The sequence below is a fragment of the Melanaphis sacchari genome, unplaced genomic scaffold (genome assembly GCF_002803265.2).
Source record: "Melanaphis sacchari strain LSU unplaced genomic scaffold, SCAv2.0 Contig323_pilon_pilon, whole genome shotgun sequence".
Classification (NCBI taxonomy): Eukaryota; Metazoa; Arthropoda; class Insecta; order Hemiptera; family Aphididae; genus Melanaphis; species Melanaphis sacchari.
This window is the reverse complement of record NW_020271194.1, coordinates 199395-217543: the sequence shown is the minus strand read 5'-3', so window position 1 is coordinate 217543 and position 18149 is coordinate 199395. Positions and strand designations below refer to the sequence as shown.

The 18149-nt window shown below is 25.1% G+C and overlaps 1 protein-coding gene across 1 annotated transcript; it reads left to right on the top strand.

The window, feature by feature from the left end:
- The first annotated feature begins 2262 nt into the window (after nucleotides 1–2262).
- Nucleotides 2263–12292, top strand: LOC112596489 (Golgi apparatus protein 1). The gene is made up of 17 exons (XM_025342196.1): nucleotides 2263–2665; nucleotides 5053–5367; nucleotides 5429–5674; nucleotides 5747–5927; nucleotides 7080–7300; nucleotides 7377–7498; nucleotides 7565–7826; nucleotides 7891–8060; nucleotides 8133–8256; nucleotides 8325–8546; nucleotides 8632–8832; nucleotides 8904–9089; nucleotides 9218–9418; nucleotides 9482–9601; nucleotides 9670–9919; nucleotides 10504–10613; nucleotides 11912–12292. Exons 1-17 carry the CDS (start codon nucleotides 2483–2485, stop codon nucleotides 12071–12073), a joined length of 3276 nt encoding a protein of 1091 aa, XP_025197981.1. The 5' UTR covers nucleotides 2263–2482; the 3' UTR covers nucleotides 12074–12292.
- Nucleotides 12293–18149: the final 5857 nt, after the last annotated feature.

The following is an 18149-nucleotide window of genomic DNA, read 5'->3' as shown; positions in this document are numbered from 1 at the left end:
ATAAGTAATAGTTATGATGGGTTTTAACATCTAAAAAAAAAATAGGTAAATACTTTAATAGTCAACTTAAATAGTTTGTTTTTAAAAGTTAACCATAAAAATGTTGTTTCTTAATTTTAATCAAAATAATTTTTTATGAATACCTAATTGTTAAAAATGCACTGAGACACATATTTTAATAAGAACTACGCATGTTAATTGAAAATTAAATAGCCACTTCAGCCAATATTTATTTAGTTTAGGAGTATAAAATAATAAAAAAAAAGCAGCTTATATAGTATACCTAAGTTTGGTATATTATATTCTTATTTAAATCTTCATAATAGAATAATCATATCTTGGATTTGGAAATTAATAAAAATAAATAAAATTGTAAAGTATGTACAAAAAATTTATGAAAAATGCAAATATAATTATTCAAAATTTATATATTTAATTGTAAATCATACAAATTAAGGTATCTACTTAAAAACATTTCATGAAATTAGTTAGAAAACTGATTGACATTATTGAACTGAAAAAAAGTGGTAAGTAGTACTAATAAAAATATATTTTAAATATTTGTTAAGTACATAAATACATTTTTTGTTTTACTTGAAAAGTCAACCATCAAAAGTGATTTAGACTTCTTTAAAGTTTCCAATTTGCGCAAATGGTTTCAGATAACTTCAATCGTTTAAAGCTGTGTACGTTTTACTGGTAAAAAACAGTAGGTACCTACCTATTAAATTTCGAATCTATAAACAATAAATGTTAAATTCGGCTCGTTAATAAGTGATTTTTTTTTTATTAATTCAGAATTATTAGAATCAAGCTGTGCTAATACATTGCGAATTTGATAAGTATACTAAAAATATATCAGGTATATTTAACTTCTTAATAGATATGACGCAGTAAGAATTATTTCGTATATTATTGTTATTGTACTTATAATTAATGACCTTAGTCTTTAGCAAAGGTCTTTCGTCAATATTTTGTATTTATTTATTTTTTTGGAATGTTGTGCGACTATATTTTTTCCGTATTTACCTTAACAGATTAACATCACATATATTTTACAAAATAAAACCACGCCAGCAGATAAAAACACGTAATCAGAATCTTATATTTTTAAAGAATATTAGAGTTTTTAGGAATTTAACTTTATAAATAAAATTTTTTTTGTCAAACAAATCCAACATGTGTACAACTAATAATTATACACTAGGTATATATAACCAAAGTTACAAAGTCTAAAACAAAATTCACAACTCGTGTTTGTATATCAACTATTGATTGTACCTAATATTGCGTGATTTGGCTGATATTTTTACACATATGGCACATTATTAATAAGATAAATTAAATTTATGGTATGGCACATCGTGATTTAGACTAAATACTTATCTACACACCTTATTGACGCTGTTATTAAATACTATTAGGTACTCGACAGTGATGATAAAACAAATACCGACGTAAAAAAATAATCATATATTAAATAGGCAGATAATGAAAGACAAAAATATGTACTTCTTCAAATAACGACAAAGTATGGAATTTTACATTGAAATTTTAGTTTTTTTTTTTAAACTAGGTACTTACTTTTCTTTGTATAGAAAAATAAAATTGACTTTTATTGGGCTGCTATAAGTCGATAATAAACAAAAATAAATATACAATTTATAAAACTGTACCGAGCTCTAAACGTCATTAGTACCTACCTACCTATTTTACACAACGATTATTTTGTTTTTAGAACAGAGACATTTAAAACTTTGATTTTCATACATTTCCAAACTATTTCCAATCTCTAATCTGAAATGTATAATAAATTTCAGTATGATTTTATTTACATAATATGCGTATTACAATTACATAATTTAGAAAAATGTATGATTAAGCCGCAATGTTAGGTTTCTCTTTCTTCGAATTTAGATATAAAAGTGTTTCTACTAAGCAGTTATGATATTGTAGGTACCTTCTAGCAATATAATATTTTGACAACTAGCAGTAACAATTATTTATCATTTTGGATCTTAGTCATTGACTCGTTGCCATCGCCATCAGCATTCAGCAGTGATGGTACCGTGCTTGAATACGATCTGGATTCGTGACCACGGTGGTTGTTGTTATTATCGTGACGGCTATCGATATAACAACAACAACGACAATGTTTATAATACAATGACGACGATGGTAATGATAACGAATGATACGAAATAATAAGACGAATTGCGTGCCGGCGACAATCCACATTATTACTGATAAGAACCGTTCGTACTTATAATTTATATCAGTACCCACTATAGCTGACGTTTCGAACGATTCGCTTTGCCATTGTCGTTGCCGCCGATTGACAGCTATTTCCGTAGTTGTACGTTGTTTCTGCATTCTAGCAATCCGGAAGTGGTAGCGCCGTCATGTCGCCCGCAAGACGTCACCCACGACTGTCAGCGAGTCGTCACCAGTGAACCGCCCCCTTTGCAATCCGTAAGTAACCATGGCTCGACCCGTGGTCGTCGCTTCGGTCCTGCTGCTGCTGCTGAGCACTGTCCATGCATCCGCTGTCGATTCCTTGCTGGCCGAACCGTCGTGCGTTGATTACTTGAAATTGAGATGTGCCAACGCAGGCACTGCGGCAGTGTCGAAACTTGACATCTTAGAATGCATACAGCTCTACGAGGTAATGGTTTGTCCTGTGATTAAATTTAAGAATCAATTTTAAATCAATTTCTCTGTTATATTGTACAATGTGTTCAATTGACAAATGAAAAACTTATTTAGTTTAAATAATATGCTATTTACACTTCTCGCTTAAGCAATCATAATTTGTATGTGTATGAGTGTCAATGATTGAGTACTATTTTAAATACTTAAGCTTTTTATACATGGTATATTTTACTATAATTTTGTTAAAACAATTAATCCAATAATTAAGTGAATGAAGAACATCAATAATAGCTTCAAATGTAACCATGTAATTTAAATGCATTTATAAAGTACATTTGACTTTCAGGTAGTCTTAGGTATAATTTTTTCAATATTAAACCATAGAGATAAAAATAATTTTTAAAACTACAACAAGATTATTGATGGTGCTTATTAAATAACCAAAAGTTTAATTTGTTTAGAACATAGAAAAACAAATTGTTGATACCTAACTAATCTTATTGTATTATTTTATGTACTAGTATTAATTGTTTATGTACCTGCCTATAATTTTTAATCTAATTTCATAGATAACAAAATTGTTAGACATTTTTTTTGTATAATTTTGGGTTGTCCCTCAATTATCAGTTATTAAAACAAATACATGTATACTGTACATATTAGTAATTAAAAGTAGCAAATTAATTTTTCTAGGGGAAACAATTAAGACCTTATGACTTATATATTTTTTTAAATGAGTTAATGGTGTAAGTTTTGTATAAAATATGTATTAAATTTCAATCACCTAGATAATTATGAAGTATAATGAGTTATAGTACCTATAGGCTATAACTCATTCAAATGTTACCTACTGATCAATACTCTTCCATTTAGTCTTAAATTTAGTTAAATTATCCATCAAAAATTTAATTGTATACTTGTATATATACACTGTGTTTTACGGTGAATTGTGACAATTGCAATAACTTTTGTTCTATTGAACATTTCAAACTTTTTTTTTTAAATTATCAATTGTCATCTATGCTTCATTTAATTTAACTTTTTGATTTTTTTTTTTTTTAAATTTTATATGTAAAATTAAAAAATTAAAAAATTTTCTATTTGATATTTAAAAAAATCAAAATAGCTATTTTGTTGATATTATTTTTTAAACGTATTCCCAAAAATAATCGCTGTAGCACTGATAAACAAAAAACAAATTTGAATTTAAGCAAACTTTAAAAATTATTGACTCAAATTTAGTAAAAGTTTTTGACACCAAAATTTTTCTAAAAATCGGATTTACAAAATTTCCATCTTGATATTTTTAAATATCAAATAGAAAATTTTTATTTTTTAATTTAGCATACAAAATGTTAAAAAAAAAATAAAAAATATATTTTAAATGTAGCCCAAACGACAATTCACAGTTTAAAAAAAAAGTTTAAAGTGTTCAATAGAACAAAAGTTATTGCAATTGTCAGTTTATTGTGAAACACTCTGTATATATATTATTATTATTAGTAGTAGTACAGGCTTCAACAACATAGGTTATTACTAAAGACCGGATTTTGCATATTATGCATGTTCATATTTTTATAAGCAATTGCATGCAATAAATGGGTTTTCATCAATCATACTTAAATAAATAATATTACAAACTTTTATTTTGCATATTTTTGCATATTTTGGGTTCAAGTGCATATTTTATATAAAAACGCATGTTTTTACATAATACGTATACACTAAGTATAAATTTAATTTAATTTTATAATTGTATGAACAATTATTATATATAAATTTTTCCACAATACAAAAATTGAAAATATTTTGTTTCCGTATTAGTTGGTAGGTAGGGAGGTTGTCGAGTTTTAAATATGCGCCCATAACAAGCGTTGATGTGGAACGAAGTTTTTCTGCATATAAACATATTCTCACAAATCGCCGTCATAATTTAACCGAGATCAATATGGAATATATTATTGTTACTTATTGTTTTTCTAATATCGAATAAATTAAAATTTTTTTCATTTTTATCATCATTATATAATATAATAATATTGTAGTTTATTTATATTTTCATAATTTATATTTTGATTTTAAACCTTTACAATGAATAAATAGCTGTTTAATCAAAAATTATTTTGCATATTTTGCATTTTATCTTGCATATTTTGATTTTTTATAGTGCATGTTTGCATGCATATTTTACAATTTAAAATGCATATAAATCCGGTCTCTAGTTATTACTTATTAGCCTTTAGTTAAATTTGTACCTATTGTTTTAATTTTTATTTCATAAAAGTCACTAAATAATTTAAAATTGTGTGAAACATATTATTCTATTAATGATTATATTCTATTCTCTTTTTTTGAAAAAATTTTTTTAAACATTATTAATTACTGATTTAACTGTTTTAGGATTCAGATTTTTCGGGTAACTGTCCAAAAGCCATCTGGACTCATTTAAAAAAGTTTATGGCCAAAGAAAATCTTCGAGCTGTATTATGGCCAAAATGTAGATATGAAATTGAAAAACTTAACTGCGAACGAGACAAAAATTGGTTTGGTTGTATAGTTGATAAAAAACAGGGCATCAGAAATAATGACTGCATTCATTTAATAATGCGAATTGAAAATATAGCATTTTCTGATTTTAGACTTATCACAAATTTTTCAAACTCATGTCAAGATGATATAAAAAAATTTCATTGTTATAATATTTCCGTCACAGATGTAAATATAAATTATTTAAATTATTTGCATAGTACTATAAATGTATTCATTTTATCTATAGACACTGTATCGAGGACGTGTATTGGAATGCCTTCAATCTAATATAGACAAGCTTTCTTCAAAGCAATGTTTACCTTTGGTTTATAAACTATCGGAATGGCAAGCAGATAATATAAAATTTGATTACTCCCTTCATATGGCCTGCTTAAAAGACAAAGAGAAACTATGTGCTGACATTCCAACGGGTAGTGGTCTTGTTTACAACTGTCTTGCTGGACATATTGGTAGTGGACAAATGTCACTTCCGGTAATTTTATTATTTGGGTTATAAATATTAGAATATACTTATTAAGATTTGTTTTTTTTATGTTATTTATAGTGCCAAACCCAACTCTGGAGGAGAGAAAAATTGATTTCTGGTAATATTAGAGTCAGTAAAGGATTAACTAGAGCGTGTAGAGAAGACATTCGTACATACCGTTGTCGAAGATTAGTATCTGATGATAAAGATGTACGTTTGGCACAACTATTGTTGTGTTTAGAAAATGCTATACATAATGGTAAAGTTAAAAATATAAAAATATAAAATTATTTAGTTAACTATTAACATTTAAATAATATTAATTCATACTTTAAAGATTAGTATTCATTGTTTGAAAATAAAAACAATAACCATAGACATAAAAACGATGGTTTATATTTTTAATGAGGAAATAAATAACCAATATTTTTGTCTTCTTATCAGGTTTTTAACAGTTTTAATAATGAAAATGTATAACTTTCATAACTTACGAATTCATGTATTTACATATCAATTTTACCAAGAAGTTGTATTAAATGATATAATAAAATTTTGCTTGAGGATAACAAATTTTAATACATCGTCGTTATCATGCAAAATGTGGTGATTTAAAATTTTTTTTTCACCGGACATTTTTTGTATAACGTTGACTATCATGCAAATGATAATTAAGCGAAAAAAATTAATGGAATTCTACAAATTTAAAATTCAAAAATTATCACTCAACTACTTTTTGTCTGATGGCAATGATTTGAAATTTTACAAAGCATATAATCATATATTTCAAATGGCATATTTATGCATTTAAAATTGCTTGTACTTATTGTTAATTTTGATACAAGTTGATACCAAAAAATTTGCTTTTTATTTAGTATATGTTCAAAATTCTTATACCCTAGAATATCTTAAGAACGTATTAAATACAAACCTGATGGTAATTAAAACTCTTGTACAATCATTTTTCAACTTTGATAATGCTTCTAGAAATAGTGTGTTTCATACCCATATTTTTAAAGATTAGTACTTGGATTTTGGATTGTGAATTTTTAAGCTTTTAAGTTAAATTTGAAATCAATATCAATAGTATTAAAAACCTAAAAATTGTATTATGTTATTTAAGCTAAATAATGCATCCTTTTTGAAAAAAAATAAAAATTTAGAACGTTATTATTAACATATTTTCTGTAAAAACTGATAAATATTTTATTATTAATTAAATTATATTTGTAATGTTTTATTACTGTGATTAACATAATATGTACTATTAAAACTCCTATCTAAGATACAGCTTATAGTGAATGGAGATAATTCAAGTAAATTGTAAAATGATACATTTTTATTTTTTTTATTGTATTTGTAAAAAATAAAATAATTGTTTATTATTATTTAACTGTAACAATTTTTTTTTTAGGCAGTAAAGTATCTTCTGATTGTCAATTTGAATTAATGGAACATCGAAAATTGTTACTTCAAAACCATCATTTATCACCAGAGGTTGTTTCAACATGTTCTAATGATATCGAAAAATATTGTAGAAATAATGAAGTTAGTAGACGAACTATTCATTGTTTAATGGACCATTCTAAGCCATCACGTCAAAAAAATCGAATTGATAAGTCCTGTCAAAAATCGGTATTTGTTTTTTTTTTTTATTATTATATGTTGAATCATCATCATTATTTTATGTTATGTTTTTAATCATAATTAGTTACAAAAACTTATGCGCATTACAAATATTGGTGAAGACTGGAGAGTAGACCCTGTACTCCAAGAAATGTGTCAGTCTGAAGTCGATAAATATTGCTCTGATAGACCTCCTGGTTACAATAGGTAATTTAAATTTCTAAATGAGTATCAAATTAACATTACTAATTTAATTTTTTTTTTTTAAATTAGGGTGATATCTTGTTTATTGGAAAAGTTATTTGTGGGATTAGTCCAAGATAAATGCAAGAATGCATTACTGCCAGTTCAATATTTTATTAATCGTGATTTCACATTAGACCCTGCATTATATCAAGCATGTTATTCAGATGCGTCTAGGTTATGCAAAGCTTCTGGAGATTGGATAAAAGAATCAAAAGAAAATGTAATTTTGCCATGTCTTACTCAGTACTACCGACCTTTTACATCATCTTCAACTGGAGCAAAATATAAAGTAATTTTTAACCATTAACAAAACTAAAATATTTTGATACTTAAATAATTTAATTTTTAAACAGTTAAAACCAAAATGTAAAGAGCAAGTACGAAAAGTTATGATTCAACGAGCTATTAGTGTAGATTTAAACCCAGAAATTGCTGAAGCATGTATTAAAGATCTTCCAAACTTTTGTCACAAGAAAACTGGTGTCGGAGAGGAAATGCTCTGTTTACAAGATCACTTCAATAAGTAAATAAATACTGTTTTTAAAAAGTATTGCGCTTAAAATAAATTTCTTTTAAATAAAACATATGATTTCAGTAAGAAGATGACCAAAGAATGTAAAGAATCGATTAGTCAGTGGACAGAAGCACAAGCTGAAGATATTCAGTTAAACCCTGTTATTAGATTACATTGTAAACCATTCATTCAACAATTTTGTTCGGTAAATTAAAACAATAAATAATGATAACAATAATAATAATAATTATTATTAATTTTTTTTAATTATAGGCTGAACTTTTATCTAAAGATGAAATTGGTAAAAATGATGTTATGGATTGTTTGATCAAAAATAAAAACAATCCAGAAATGAAAACAGAATTAAAATGTCGTGCTGCAGTGGAACATTTTCAATTGATATCTATGAATGATTACCGTTTTACTTTATCATTTAAAGAAGCTTGTCGGTCCACTGTTATTAGGTATTGTCCCAAGTCTCGCACCAAACCAGAGGTATGTAGAACAATATTATTTTGCATAATTAAATATATTCACTAAGAATGTCTATAATTATGCTTAACTGACATAATTTTTTTAGGTTGTAGCATGTTTAAGTGAAGTAGTACGTAATGATACTATAACCGACTCTAAACATAAAGTAACAAAACCATGCCGACAACAATTACGTGCTCAGTTATTGCAACAACGTGAATTTTTAGATTTAGATCCAGTTTTAAAAAAAGCATGTCAAAATGATATTGCAAAACATTGTTCTAATATGGAATCTGGTTCAGCACAGGTAAAATGATCTTTAAAATTTTTATACATCATTTTAGTTGTTGATTTAATACTCTTTATCCTTTAATTTAGGTTTTAGTGTGTCTTGAAATGAACAAAAGCTTATTGTCAGATCAATGTCACAGAGTAATATTTTTGATTCAAAGACAAGATTTGACCGACAGTTCATCAGATTATGTATTGTTAACAAAATGTCACAAAATGTTGCAACTTTATTGTAAAGAAGAAAATACCTCTCGAGCTTTGAGTTGTCTTAAGGTATTATTTGTGGATAAATGCATTAAGTATTTTTAATAAAATATTTAGTATCATGTTAATTATTTATTTTTTTTGTTTACATTTGATAATTAATTGAAATTATCATAAATAATTAACATTGGTTTTAGAAATTCAAACATGATCTTACGTTTGAGAAACAGTGTCAATCCATTGTAATTCAACGTATGATTGAACAAAGTGATGATTATAGACTGGATCCAGCACTGCATCATAGTTGTCAAGCAGACATAAATTTATATTGTAGTCAAATATTAGCTAAATTACGTCCAGAATCTGAGTATAATGGCAAAGTGTTACAATGTTTAAAAGTTTGTCCTTATTAATTTATACTTATTGATTTTGAATTTAAGTATAATAGATAAAAATTTTAGGAAAAGTTTCGACAAAGGAAACTTAAGCCAGAATGCGAAAAACAAGTATCTGTTACTTTACGTGAATCTGCATTAAATTACAAATTAAATCCTTTGTTACGAAGTCTTTGTACAACTGAGGTATTTTCAGAATTTTTACCTATTTTGTAAACGAAAAAAAAATTATTTTTTTCAATTTGTTTAAATAGATTAAAGAGCTTTGCCGAAAAGAAGAGCACAATGAAGGCAATGGTGATCTAGAGGATTCTGGACAAGTGGAAGAATGTTTAAAACAAGCATTGAGTCACGGGTTAATAGATAGCCGGGCTTGTCGTTTAGAAGTAGCAGGATTAATTGAAGAATCCAAAGCTGATATAAATGTAGATCCATTGTTACAACGAGCATGTTTTTTGGATATTACTAAGTACTGCGATGAAATCCCTCAGGGAGCCGGAAGACGTAAGTTTCTTGTGGTATTGATACGTATTAATTTAATTTTTAATTTACATCAAGTGATATTTTAAATATAAAGAATACTAATTATATATATATTTTTTTTTTTACTATTGCTTAGAATGTAATAGTAAAGATTAGAAATATATCTGTTTTTTAAGATATATAACTTCAAATGACATTCTTTTATTTATGTTTCTTTTAATGTTTTGAAACTTTTTATATATTATAGAACAAATTGCACATTATTTAAGTATAATTTTTAATTAAAATTCAGTGGTTTAGATTAATACAGTTAAATTTCTTTGAGTGTACATACTAGTTTTTTTTTTCTTAAATTTAAATATTTATTAGTTTTAAAGTAAATTATTAAATAATAACCAATATTAGTTAAGAACATTTTCTATAAATAATTTTAATTTAGAATGTGGTTTTAGAAAAGTAAAATTATTAAAATACAAGTAGTTAAAATATAGTTTTCTAATGTAGTACTTCATGCATTTTTCTTTAAAGAATCACAAAAATTATGTACAAACGTCTTATATTTCATCATTTTATCAATAATAATTTTATTTTATTTATTTTTATAGATTTACAATGTTTACAATCTGTTGTTCAATCCAAAACCAAAACACTCAGTGCCAAGTGTCATGACATGCTGTTGCAGAGAATGGAAATGTTTAAAAACGCTAAAGCATTGGTTAGAAAAATTGGTTAAAAAACATAATTTTTCTATAGTATTTGACTAAATTTTACTTATATTATAATCAGAGCATAAGTATTCATGGGCTTGAAATCAAAAACATGCGTATAAGTATGTGTTTATTATCAATTTAAAAGAGTGCTGTAATAATTACATTCATATACAAGTACAACTAACTAAAAATAAATAATTTTTTTTAATATTATTTTATGGCTTGCCCTTACACAAACTGATATTTTACAAAACTGATTTTCAAAATTATGTGATTTCACAACTCGAACAAACTATATTTGAAACACAATACACATTGAAAATGATAAATACACAATATGATACAATTTACACACTTTATCATTACTGATTTAGGTACCTATTACACTATTACAGTATCAACAAATGACAAATGAGATAAAAATACAAAGTAATTAAATAAGCCCATATTATGAATGTAAAGTGACGTATTCTTATCTTAAGAAGATGTACCTGCATGTGTTTTGTCCGTCTTACTTACCCATACCATATATATTCAACTGTTTCAATTTTGTGTGTTTAGCTAAAATATTAGAGTGAAATGACCTATTATCAAGGTTCAAGGGTTAAAATTATCTATGTTCTTCTCTCGTCAATTTTTTAGATATTTTAATTTTTAGTGAATTATTAACAGTTTTAAGTATTAACAATTTATATACTCATAATTCTTTTAAAAATTAAAATACCATAAAAAACAACAAGAGAACTTGGATAATGTTCTCGTCTTATATTTGATTTTAGGTTATTTCGTTCTAATATTTAAGCTTAACACACAAAATTTGAACTATTGAATGTATATTTTGGTATGGTATGTATTAGGGAGTCGAAGACAACATATATGGGTACAATGTCCTCTTAAGATAAGTTATTAATAGGCTCGTAATTATAATTGTATTATTTAAATATTAACATCTATATACTATCAATGTAAAATAACAATTACAATTTAATATTAGCTTAAAATTAATCAGTCAAATAATCGTTTTAAAATTTATTAATTTCATTAAAAATTAGAGTTTTTGTATGAATAATTACAAATATTTAAAAATATTAATTATTTTTAAAATAATATATATTTTTAGAGAAAAAAAAATATGCAAACACATAAATCTTGAGCCCTGATTATAATATAATTCCCTTTTTTTATTTAGTGAGGAACAATGAAGCAAACAATTTTTTATTTTCATTATCAGAAAAGTTTTGAACTTCATATTTCCCAGTCATAAATTTAAATGTAATTTTAATAATTTTATTTTATTTTGTAGATTTACCCTGAGAGCTTACAACAATTATATGGACAAGTCGCCAAATCACCTTCTAAGAAATACCTAATAGTCGTTTTGTTTACTTTTATGGGACTTATATTCATAGTTGGTTTGTTTTGTGGCCGTGTTAGTCGAAGAAGTGCAATTTCTAAAAAAAAATAGATGTTTTTGATTGTCATTGGCCAATACTGATAGGTAGCTTAATTAAAAATGAACAATATAATTTTGTGAATCTCTCTCTCTATATATATTTATACATATAAATTTTATGTGGATTTGTACATTATACAATATGCTATTTACTATTAGACACATTAATGTTAACTATTATGATAGTAATATTTATTATAGTTTTTAATATTATACAACATCAATAAAATTTGAGCTAATTGTTAATTTTTATAATTTTTTAAGCATAATATATTACAATTATTTAAAAGTAAGGTATAAAATCTATGATGTAAAAATCTAAAAATAAACAAATTAAATACTAAAAATAGTACTATCTATTTTGTCTTAAGATTCAGCATCATGGGATATTTGTAATAAAATAGTAAAAAAATGTAAAGAAAATATATCAAGCTCAAAAGTTATATTATAAGTTTTAATTTTATAGTTTATTTCTATATATTTACTTTATATTATTTTTAGTTCTAAAACCAAATTAAAATTGTCCTTGTAAATTTTAACATGATCAAATATTAATTTTAATTGTATTCATTAGTAGAATTGTGTCCTAAATATTGGGTCCAAAAACATATTAAAAGCTGGGTCACCACATTTATAGTTGGGAACACGAAAAGTGGCGTGTGATCGTTGCGATCCTTATGGTAAAATTGTCTAATGTGTTTTCCAAACTAAAACCAATTGGCTCGCAATTTAAAAATATTTCATGATACGCGCAAAGGACGCTGAAAATTAGAACCTTGTCTGCTGACCGGATGATGGTCAGTGTACATCAAAGATTACACACCAGTTTTGGTGTCCCCAATTATAATGTACTTGTCAAATATGTGTCTCTTGTGTAACTTGCTGTATTTTAATGTTGGATAACTTTTTGTAATTATTTACTATCCTTCCAAAATTGTCTGGTAAATGTGCTGCAAATTAAAAGATTAATCAATTTATTAAAGAATATTCTTAAAAAATAATTGTATTAGTTGTTGAAATACTTTATATGTAAATTATTGGCTCATTTTGTTGGCAAGTACACTACTTATGGGAACTCAACTTATTATTAATGACATTTTTATACAATAAACAATTTTACTAAAAGGTTAAGAGAATAATATGCTCCCTTGGATATTTTAAATTTGTAATATACATAATATTATTAACTTATTTGTATGACATATAAGATAGATATTTGGCCAATTTAAGTGTTTAGTTTAGGTTAAATATAAGTATAACAAAGAGCACTTGAGTACTTATTACATTCAATACAAAAATGTTTACTCTTTTTAAATAATATTCAAATCATCCAAAACATTTGTTAAATTCAGTTATAAAATAAGTACTCCATTAGCATTTTTATTTTTTATTTATGATGTATAAAAATTAATTTAACAACTATGATATTTGATTTTTGTATTGAATTTTAGAAAAATATAGTCAATAACTGTATATTTACTATACCAAAATGTAATATAAAAGAAATAATTCTATATTTAAACAGAAAATATTATTAATACTTATTTGAATATAACTCATTTACTCAATGTTCTTATAAATGTGTATTTTATGATTTTAGTTATTATAATGAATTAGTTAAATTAATTATAATTTAGCTATAATTTGTGTAATGTGTATCATAGTTTTGCCAAAAATGGATGTGCTATTAATTTATTATATAATACTTATATAAAAATTATGATAAGTTAATATAAATGAATTGTAAGTTAATATTTGTATCTGGTTTTTATTTATTAGTTATTATGATTTAGCTCTATTTGTCTATTTATGTATATGTATCTTGTCTCATATCTACTTTTGTTTACAATCTTTTAACTAATTTTGTAACCATTAATTCAGTTAGGTAACCTTCTAAATTCAAATACAATTAATTATCAGAGATTGACTTAACAGTCTACAGTGATTGCTACACAAACTATTTGTTAACCAATATGCTTTTATTGCTTAATATCTTATATTTATTTATTTGTTTTAAAAATCCCATTAAGTATTTTTTTTTTTTTTTTTTTTTTTTTTTTTTAGATAGAGTTTCAAATTAAAATGAAAAAAATGCCAGTATTCATAATAAATTGTTGAATTAATATATCTTATGTTTCTACTAAAATAAATAACAACATTTATTACCATATTAACTCCAATTTTAAATAATAAAATGTAGCTTATTATTTGCCTCTAAAAATAAATCTTTTTTTTATTAGCACACTATTTTGATTGAAATATATATATATCTGCTGTTAGTTCATCATCAGTCATCACTAATTTAAATTTTTATTTTAAAAATTTCTATGTGATGTTTTTAGAATACTTCTTTTGATGAATAGTAATGTTTATATATTTTTCATAACTATAGTTTTTTATTGTACAAGCTATACTTATAGTATTAGAAAAAAAAGCAAAAGTTTGCAAGTAGGTGCCTCTCTGCAGTTCATTAGATGTCGAGTGAGTCACTGTAATGATTGTATTCAATTTAAATTCATAATTTCAATGATAAATTATTGTATATGAAAAATAGTTCTGAGCGTAAAAAGTTTATTAGTACATTGCACAATATATTTTTCAATGTATGAGTAGCTATTAAAATCATTTATTTTACTATTAGTATTGCAGTATAAGTTAATTTGATTTTGGCCAAAAACATTGCATTTATTTTATTGCTATAATTTATAATAGTATATATTCTTATTACTTATTATTGGTAGTAACTTTTAATATACCATCTACTCACTGTAGAGTGGTGAGAAAATATTCTTACTGTTTATGGTATATACATAGACGGCTACATGCTAAGTCCCAATCAAACCTTTTAGAACAAATTGAGTCCTAGGTTATTTAAAATGTTACTTGTTCACAACTCGATGAATATAGGTGATGATGAAATAACATTTTTTAAATTGGTAAAAATGTATGTGATAAACATTGTGTGTATGAATTCAAATTTCTTTGATTGCAACAGCTGCATCTATCCTTCGATAGCTTTTTCTATGTTTTTGATATTATTTCTTGTATTAATAATATCAGTACTTCTAATTTTGATGTGTGTTTCGCATTGTGCATTTAACAATAAATTGATAAATATTTGGATTGGCTGAATAAAATTAGCATTACATTTTGAATGGAAGGACTCACAACTTTTAGAGGTCTTGCCAATAAATATGTAAATTAGGCCTACATTTCCTGGGGATATTGTGAGCTTTCGGCTATGTAATTTTCTAAAATACAATCAGTAATGCATTCTTAACGATAATCTGGAAGAAAAATAGAAATTAACTATTAAGTCATCGGTGAAACAATCATTGACATTTGGCGGATTTAATGAAAACCCAAAAAATGTTTTTATGTTAATCAATTTCAAAATTTTTCTTTTTGTATTCATAAACTAGACCCAATAATTGGAACTTTTAAGTCGCGTCAATATATATTATATCGCAGGCAATGAAAAATTTTAAATTAATAGCACATGAAAATATTATTTTATTTTTAGTATCGTTATTGATCGATTTAATAAATAATTCTCCTTTATTTGTCTATGGATTAAAATTAAAAAAAGCTGCATGTAATAATTCTAATAAGTTTTTTGATAAATTGAGTATTATAAATGTTCAAGTATGATATTTTTTTTTTCAGAATTAATTTTAAGCCATAGATATTTAATGTATCTGTATCATTTTCTCTCAGATCTTTATGAATAATATTTGAAGGTCTCTCAATTGAATCATCTAATGCTAATTTTCTGTCTATTTATTAATGATTCGTTCTGTTTTTCGTGATTATGGTTTATAGACTTCTCAGTAACAGTATTAAATTAATTTAATTTAAAAAGCGCCTTAAAGTTATTTTTGCAACAATTCCAGCGTTAGTGATTTTTTGATAGGTAAATGTTTATGAAAACGAAATGTGTGTCCATCGGTCAAAAAAACATTTATATTTATTTTAATTAACATAACTTCATCTATTGTACTCGATGTACCTCGTAAACTAGAGTATATAATATAATAATATCGGCAAACTGTATAATTATTATACTAGTGACGGTAAAAATAAAATTTAAAATTTCCAGCCTATATATTATGTATGTTACTTAATTGGAATAATCTTGTTCAGATATTGGGACTCAATAAATATACAGTGAAATAGGCAATAGCTTAAAATTAATTTAAATTTCATTGCCTAGAAGTAAATAAAATATGATAAGATATCTACTTAAAAGTTTCAAGTCTCCACGGCTACTGTTTTTTGAATTATAACAAAAAAATTGAAATTGTTATGTTAATTCGCTAAGTTTACAATTTCATCAAAATTTGTACTTAAAATGTCTGTTAAAATATTTGTGTTTCTACATTTTTTGGTTACAATATGAATTATGTATTTCAAGTCTTCTTAGCTATAAAATTGAACATTTTATACATTTTTAACTACGAAATAATTTGCAAATTTTCACGATTTTGACAAAATTTAATGTTGTCAAACGCTGAATCTAATTTTTTTATTATTAAATATGATTCACTTTTTTTAAATTTCAGAAATAAAGACTTATGAACAATCTTGGATAATATTTTTTAATCTTACGGCCGAGTAAAAACTTTTTAATCGATAATTATTGAAAAAAAATTTAATAAATCCACTTTTCTGTAAATAGACCAAAAAGACTTAATATATTTTGTAAATTATATAATGTTAAAAAATTTCATGAAAATTTAAAATATTCACGACAATTCATTTTTGAATGAGCACTCACATCATTGAGTAATTAATAAAGTTATCGTTTCGTTTAGAATATAAAACTTATGTATAAAACCATTAAAATGCTATTATTATTTGTGTTAAAAAAGCGTCCATCAGTTTCAATATAAGAAATCTGTGAATTATATAAAAAGTTCTTCTTTGACTTTTGAGGTGCATATGCAATGCAATGCACTTGCATTAATAAGCATTCGACTTCAACGCCCTTCTAAAAGTTTTAAAATTTCAGCTAAACAGATGCCACTGTGTCTGCCGGCTGTATAATATAGGTACTAAATGATAAATAAAACAATTGTTGAACATCTACATTAACGAGTTCTATAATCTATATGATTCCATTTACATGTATAATAATAAAATCATTAACCACAGCCCACCACACTACTATTACATATACGTTACACAATTAAATAGTTGGTAAGTACCTACAAATTACATAGTATATATTCTTCTCGATCGCGTTAATCGAAACAGGTATAACAATTATACGATTTAAAACACGCTATATTCCACTAAAATATTCAATTTTACTTAGCTGTCTACGTCAACATTTTAAAATTTTTAATAATCAATAACTTCCTTAATATAATAATAATACATATATATGTGTATGTATATTTATAATAGCTATATACTTTAATCTAGTATCGAATGTATGTGTAATAATTTTACGATAATCAATATTAAATTTGGTTATTACATTACAACGATAGCTTAAAATATATTACGATTGACAAGTATCTATAAATGTTTATTAAAAATAATAATATTTTGTAGGTAATTAGTAATTTTCTCAAATGCGATTATTCTGTTCCATAGTACCTGCCCATAATCAGTTACCAGTTATTAGGTATACCTTAAGTATGTAATACAACACGTAACGTAAATCACGAATTTCCGTAATGAAATTACTTTTAAAAAGTCATTCAACCCAACACTGCCTATAATTAATGTGTCGACAAAAACGTGAAATCTCGTTGCATCTAATCTAAAAATATATATATTTATGTTTATACATAAATAATCATATATATTTTATAAGCCACAAATTGTAAAAAAATTTTACAATTTTGTGTTGTCACGTATTTCTTAAGACTTTTTCACTCGACTACGGCATGGAGAGAAAAAAAGCATGATGTTATGTATTTGTTTCACGTCACTCTGACTCGAAAACATTAAAATGTTTTCAATACGACGCGTGTATTGCTTACTTACGAGTTTCATATAAGCACGTGACTGTACGCGAGATAAGACTTATAAAAGATGATATCAAACAAAAAAACATCTAAAAAAGAAACCTGGAGTA